This window comes from Procambarus clarkii, chromosome 28, assembly GCF_040958095.1.
Source record: "Procambarus clarkii isolate CNS0578487 chromosome 28, FALCON_Pclarkii_2.0, whole genome shotgun sequence".
NCBI classification, from domain to species: domain Eukaryota; kingdom Metazoa; phylum Arthropoda; class Malacostraca; order Decapoda; family Cambaridae; genus Procambarus; species Procambarus clarkii.
The window spans coordinates 28,650,198-28,658,355 of record NC_091177.1 but is presented as its reverse complement, the minus strand read 5'-3'; the positions used below and the strand labels follow the sequence as shown (position 1 = coordinate 28,658,355).

General features: G+C 36.1%; 1 protein-coding gene across 1 annotated transcript in view; it reads right to left on the bottom strand.

Moving 5' to 3' along the window:
• Positions 1–893: 893 nt before the first annotated feature.
• Positions 894–8,158, bottom strand: part of LOC123747472 (SET and MYND domain-containing protein 4) — a 94,646-nt gene continuing 87,381 nt past the window's right edge. Inside the window, exons 4-5 of the mRNA XM_069332938.1 lie at positions 4,906–5,391; positions 894–4,664 (exon numbers count right to left, since the gene is read on the bottom strand). Of these exons, the coding sequence (XP_069189039.1) occupies positions 3,948–4,664; positions 4,906–5,391 (1,203 nt within the window). The 3' untranslated portion in view covers positions 894–3,947. The remainder of the gene's footprint in view (positions 4,665–4,905; positions 5,392–8,158) is intronic.

Below are 8,158 nucleotides of genomic sequence, written 5' to 3'. Positions count from 1 at the left end.
GAATGAAAGTAACTGCAGAGGGCCTATTGGTCCATATGGTGCGCTGAAGTGGGTAGAATATAGTTGTGCATTAATTGGCTATTAACAGCTGGTGTTGACGTTTTTATGTGTAGTGCCTCGCTGATGTGGAGCCGCCTGCTATCTCTTTGTGAGCAGGGACAACAAGGACAACCCTGTGTCACAGGCCGTCGAGTAGTGGGAACAAGGACAACCATATGTCACAGGAAGGCGAGAAGGGAGAACAAGGACAACCATACGTCACAGGCCAGTGAGTGGGAAGAAAAAGGACAACCTTTCGTCCCAGGCTGTGGAGTAGGTGGAACAACGCCAACGATATGTCACAGGCCAGAGAGTAGGGGGAATAAGGCCAACCATACGTCACAGGCCAGGGAGTAGATGGAACAAGGCCAACGGTATGTCACAAGGTGGGGAGTAGGTGGAACAAGGAGAACCATTCATCACAGGCCAGTGTAGTAGGTGGAACAAGGAGAACCATTCATCACAGGCCAGTGTAGTAGGTGGAACAAGGAGAACCATTCATCACAGGCCGCGGAGTATGTGGAACAAGGACAACCATTCATCACAGGCCAGTGTAGTCGGTGGAACAAGGACAACCATTCATCACAGGCCAGTGTAGTCGGTGGAACAAGGACAACCATTCATCACAGGCCAGTGTAGTCGGTGGAACAAGGACAACCATTCATCACAGGCCAGTGTAGTCGGTGGAACAAGGACAACCATTCATCACAGGCCAGGGAGTATGTGGAACAAGGACAACCATTCATCACACGCCAGTGTAGTAGGTGGAACAAGGACAACCATTCATCACAGGCCGCGGAGTATGTGACGTTAAATATGTGACTGGGACTCATTAGAGGGTGATAAACTAAATATAAGTGAAAGACACTCTTATTTAATGCAGTTCCTTTATCAGGAATAAGTTACTTTATAGCTGCACTTAAGTTCAATGATTACATCTTCCTAAGTTACATGATACCTTTAGAAGATACACATGTTACAAAGCCACACACATGCAGAAAGAAACAGAATCAAATATTGTTTTATGTTTCAATTTCTGTACAAAACCGTTGTTTTTAGATCTATGTGGTTAGTCCCATATGCTTGGAGTAAAAGTTTTTAACTACTTATTATACTTTTTAATGTCTGATATCCTCTTAATCTTTTAATTAATAAAAATATCCTAAAACTGTTTGTCTACCATTGATTAATATATGTTTACAAATGTTAGTTATACAATAAAAATTCCTAATTAAAACGTTGAGTTTAGATATTTGAATTCTAATGAATATGTCCATATAAAAAAGACCACTTTATTTCAGATACAAACTATTACAGAAATGACTAGTGCATACTTCACAGGGCAAACTTTCATAAGACTTAACACCTTGCATTTCCCAATAGTTCTGGAATAAATTATAAATACTATGTTTGTTTATATATTATCCAGTTTAACTGGAGGTCCAAATTATATTACCAGATTTAAATCAGCTGGTCATTTGTGCCCTCTTCAGGTGTTTAGGGGGAGGTGGTTACTGCTCAATGAACTTGTTGTTCTAATGTTGTATTATTAGAATACTTGTGAATGTGATCATACAGGCACAAATAAGCTTACATTTGTACAAAGAACAATGTATGACGCCTCGGGGTCAATACCTCTGATATAGTGGTTCCTAGTGCTTAATCCACTCGTGGCCACCACCTGGCTACAGTTGACTTCTTCTTTTAATTCTCAAGCACAATTATCAGCAATTTTCCCACTTTTACATGGTTAATGAGAAGTCTTTTCTATTACTTTGCTAAGCTTGCTGATAGGTGTTGAACCTCGATATACGTATATAATCTGTTCCCAGAGATGGGCCATACCCTGTCAGGAAAATTCATACACCAAATCGAATTTTTCAAAAGAATAACAAATTGAATTTATCTGTTCCACACATGCAAAAACATTAACCTTAAATACATTTAATACATAATAATACTCATATTTGTCATACACAAAACAATCCGAAATAAATATATACCGTAAATAAAACTTTGTCTTAAACAAAGTAATAAATAATTAAACATAAAGCTGTCTTAAACCGCTGTATCAGTGCCTCACTCCTAACTCGTCCTACATCATTTCCACTGTTACTGATGCAAATAATGGATTTGTTTCCATTTCCAGCCATAATATAATTCATGTTGTTTACTATATCACCAATTCCTGCTCCCGGATAGCAAACATTTAACCTGTTTCCCCTATCTCTGGCACAAAAAGCTCTGTCCAAATACCTCACCTGGGAGTTTCCAACTATCAAAATTTGCTTAGCTACTTTCTTAACTTTGTGAGCACCTTGTGGGAACTGCGCTCCCTTCATTGCCTTCCCTTTCGAGCGATCTGCAGTCTCCCTACAGCACTCACCTTCCAGCACGGCAAATGGATTGGAAGTCTTTATAACATCAGTAGGCGACTTGGTCAGAATCTTCTTTAAGACCCCTGTCCTTTACGACATGCCTAGGTGAAGACTTGCTAATACTGCTCTCCTCCTTTGTTTCCTTTTGAAGTTGTTACAGCTGTCGTAGCTCCTCCCACAGGGACTCCAAGTCAGTTTTCAGAACTCCACATAGCTCCCTTACTAGCACCAGTTCACTCACTAAACCTTCCATTTTTAGTATCAAGACACAATCGGAACTCCAGCTAACACAATAACCCACTCTCACTGTGACCCATTTAACTGTTTCTGATTTTTGTGTTTTTAATGCCATTTCCTGCATTTACATGTTGATCTTTTTTTTGTGTACATTTCATTGTTTCTGCATTGTTTAATTACTAAATATATTCTTTTATTCTGTTCATATATTCTAGTTCAATTAATTACATAAAGGAAATTGTCGTCGTACACTGAAAAATTCGTACTCAGGGGCAATTGTACATTATGGTTCCATCATAGTTGGTAAGTTTGGGTTGAGGCAGTGATGCAGAACTTCTCTCACGATACCCTAAAGTTTTATAAAAAAAAAAATCTTTTTCACATGTAGATCATCAATGTTATTAGATTTGTGCCCCAGCACAGCCTGGTAATTTCATGTACATGTGGGACACTTGTCACTGGTAACTGAGAACTATGGACGTAGAAAGTCTGAAAACTTGGGAGTAGTGTACTGCCTGCCCACCGCCTACACCATTATTGTAATGACTTTTATAAGTGGTTACACAGTTTTGGATTCTGAATTTAACAAATGTAATGATTTTAAATCACTGAAAAATGTTCCTTCGAAATCTAATTCTTGAGTATACAGTTCATAATTACAGATATCACATGTTATGTTATTATTATGATTTTCTCTTAGCTAAATAAGTTACGGTAAATTAACTCAACATTATATATATCAACATTTATGAATACAGTATTAAAATTTGAATTTGACAAAAGCATAATAGCAGGTAATTCGCATTCCGCATAAGGGATGACAATTTTTTGTCTCCAACCGATGGAAGCATTTACCAGGTCCAGGTTCCTGTCCTTAAAGTCACATAAGACTTGGCCTAACATTTCATCCTGTGGAAAGATTTTTCTGTGCCATAAACATAGTTCACATAACTTGGCCTCGGACAACTTTTACACCACCCGATGCAAAGGGGTTTATTTCTGGCAAATCTTTCTATACAAAATTTCTGGCAAATTGCAATCATGCAAGCTGAAGCTTTTAATTCTTCAAATTGTAGCTTGACACCTGCAGTAAATTCCCATATAAACATTTTATAGTCATCTAAATTCATTTATTTTGGAGACTTAACTTACATTGATCAGGTGCCAGTGTTGGAACTATTATTTTGATATGTCCTATTTTGATATGTTTTTAGTTAAAGTTATTTAAAATATTCACTTGAAACACATAGGATTTACCGTAGTCCACGTTTTAGACTCATTTTGTAAAACTGGCTACAGTTGTAAGGCTCGATTCATCTCAGCACTCAGAAGATTGATCAGGGTATTTTCAATATCATGTTTAACATAGACACAAGAACCACGACGTAAACAGACAAAGCGCAGTGCATCTTGAGCAAGACGGAGACCAAGACATGGCTGCATCACATACTTGCAGAAAAGTTTAATTAAAGCACGCACTGCCTTAATGTCCTTTTCAGAGTTACTGCCTTCTTGCAAGATGTTTTTATTGGCGACAAAAAAATCTTCTACAACCTTATGTATTTTCCTCAAGATGAGCCTGTAATTATAAGGTGCTCGTCCCTGTGTGCCTCCTTCATCATAGTTCAGATTGCAATTAGGACAAACTTTTGTGCATGGGCTGATACCTTCTCCTTCATTACATCTGGTGCATTTTAAAGTTTCAAATGGTGGCCATTCCTTAATAGTTGGCCAGTTATTTTCACAAGCTTCACAGGTACAATTGAAATAAAAATTAGTCATCAGTATAAACCTCCTGAACTCTCTTGTGTCTACAGCAATATCTAATCCATATGAGATGGTTAATGACTTGCCAGCGGGGATGAATTGTATTGCTCTTACTATAACAGTTGTGCCATACCAAAAATCAGTACAATTTGGATTGCAGGAGTGATTCAGAAGACTTGATGCAGTTTGAACTGCCCTGCCACATAATTCCATCTGATATTCCTTATGGTCATTCACGTTAAACTAGAAATGAAAAATATACTAAATATTAGCAATATGCACTATGTCAAGGAGGAAAACTGTAAATAAAAACATTAGCCTATTTAAGTTATACTTAAATGTAATATGAGATGCAATGGTTATTACATGGAAAACATTAATATTAAAATAATAAGTTCAATCAGGAAAACAAGTGCCAAAGGTGGTGGTAGTGTATGCTGAGGTAAGGCTAGAGAACAGAATAACAATAAAGTGAAAGGCTTACGATGGGAAATGTAGTGCCATAACTATTGCAATGGAGACCCATCATATGATGGATGAGTGTGCTGCCAGTCAGGACGATATCTTCGTGACTTGGAGTGAAGGGCTCACCATCACAACTGATGAAGTAGCGACCACTCAGCAACAGAAGTTTGGTTACAATAAAAGCCTCCATGCACCTGGCAAATAGTTTGTGTCCAGATATCTTTTCTTTGTTGGTTGTCAGGTGATACACTGCTCTATAATCTGATGAATCATAGACACCATTTTTATTGAATCCAAGATTCTTAGGAAGCTGATTTTTGGCCTCACATTGCAGTAGAAGTATCAACTCCTTGAGCTTGGCATGAGAGGTCTTCATCATTAATCTGTATGCTAATGCAAGATAACTTTGTATGTCCAGTAGACGCAGGGTTGATACAATAGGGCATTCTTGCCAATGGATGCTTGATAATCCCTGTTTCTGACACTCCTCGCTACAAAATATCACCTGAAAATAAAGGTCATCAATAATCTAAAAGAAGTACTCTACTATAGACTAAACATATTGTACAATACTACCTACAATATAAGCTCAACCCTAATGATTATTTAACTAAAAATTTTATGTAATTGATTTGACTATGTATAAAGAAGGTCTGATCTCCTTTACTATCTGGTGTGTAACTACGATATGGAGACAGATGGAGACTGAAACACACGGAAATAGTCAACAATATATGTAATCGTTTTATGTTACTGTGTCAGAGTTATTATCGAGACAATCAGGACACTGCTCACCATCCAACAGAATGTGTAGTGTATTAAAAATCAATATGATGAACGTTGTTGGTTCTGCACCTGTTTCCAGAGTCAATGGGCACTGTCCACCACCACTACTTCAAGAAAATAGCCGTCAGAGTATAAGTTCCAGTTATCCTCTGGTGGCTTTGAGATGGTTCACTATGACATGAATAGACCTTTACCACAGAACACTGCTAGCACCTCATTTGCATCTACTAGTTCTCCAAGTAGCCTAAGGTAATGATTTGATCTGAATCACAGCCAAGTCAATGGCTCATGCATATCCCTCCAGTTACAAGCTCAATTTGGCACATCCTCCATCGTTGCCATCATCACGGACCAAGGTTGCCAGTTCAACTCCCACCTGCGAACAGGCTACTTGTAATTCCTCGGTACCACCCAAAACCGGACCACAGCTTATCATCTGGAGTCCAACAGGATGGCGGAACGCCCAGATGCCTAGCACGACAATTTATCTCTGGTCGTCCTTGGTATCCGTCCAACGAGAACGACAGACATCAGAGCTTCAGCAGTAGATCTCACATTTCAGATCAGCCAAAAGACAAAACATAAAAAATTTACTCAAAATATTAAGAAATATCCCAAGTCTTTTTATGCCTATAAAAGGAGTAAAAAAATAAACCAAACAAGTTATACTTGACTATAAAAGGCAGCCAATACTGAAAGTATTCCTTATATAAATGTTTATATTAGAGAGGTTAGACGACATATCGACACCAACATAGATGTTTTAAGCATACAAGAATGAGTTCATGGAAATATCCATAATGGTCATAATAATCAGGAAGAACATTGGCAAGTTAACTGAATCTAATGCTCAAATTGTGGGTGAAATTGAATAAAAATCGTAAACCAGCTGGTGGAAAACTTGTACCACTTTAAGTCTTATTCAGAAAATCTTTAGACCAAGGTAATTTCGTCTACATTGAAAATATTCGAATGCCACCCCCATCTGTAGCCACCTCCAAAGCCGTTTTTAAATATATGCATGGAGAAATACTGAAGAAACTGATCACAACATTCGTGAGACCTCAAGGGAAAAATGCAGCAGTTGTGTAGTGAAGGGCATGGAACTAAATGGTTCCAGATATAGCTGCTCCACCAGGGACCCAAGAAGTAACAAATACATTTTATTTCTATGCCAAGGAGAGGAAGTATACTGTAGTAGCTACATCAGCTGCTAATGTAATTCAACCATTCAATAAATAAATAAATAAATAAATTAGCACAATACAGATGCTGTATAGATAGTTGGTATGCCAACATCCACACACTTCTCCAGATCATTCCTCGACCAGTCAGCAAGGAGCCTTGTTACTTGCATGCACCAACAGATGGGTATATATATATATATATATATATATATATATATATATATATATATATATATATATATATATATATATATATATATATATATATATATATATATATATATAAATATATATATATATATATATATATATATATATATATATATAAATATATATATATATATATATATATATATATATATATATATATATATATATATTTATATATATATATATATATATATATATATATATATATATATAAATATATATATATATATATATATATATATATATATATATATATATATATATATATATATAGGTAGGGTTGGTTAGGTTCGGTCATATATCTACGTTAATTTTAACTCCAATAAAAAAAAATTGACCTCATTCATAGAGAAAAGGGTTGCTTTATCATTTCATAAGAAAAAAATTATAGTAAATATATTAATTCAGGAAAACTTGGCTTATTAGGCAAATCGGGCCTTGAATAGTAGGCTGAGAAGTGAGTTCTGGCTACTAGGTACGACATATATATATATATATATATATATATATATATATATATATATATATATATATATATATATATATATATATATATATATATATATATATATATATATATATATATATATATATAAGACGACAAGACCTGTCAGCAAGGACCATTGTTGCTTGCATGCACCAATTGATGTGGTATATATATAAGACGACGAGACCAATCAGCCCACTAAATATTACGAAAAGAAATGAATGACTGATCAACCTCAGGCCACATCTAAAAGATCCTGAGACTGAAAAACGGTGAGGTTTCTGGCCTCACTGATCCACAAAGGCAATCTTCATCATGACCAAATATATTTACAAATAAACTAAAAACAACTGCACGACAGCATCATCAATTAAGACATAGAAAAAGCCTTCAGCATTTCGGTCTCAAGTGAAAACTGTACGAAACTTTTCTCTTCCACAAATCACACAACAACTTCTGTGCAACTATCATGATAACATAACAAAGTAAATGAAATTCCTTCGGACATGCTTAGACTTCTTAAATATATACACTGGAGTCCCCTGAAAGATTTGTCATTGGTCCAATATGGTACACCTCCACAACATCACCATCAGCGGGAA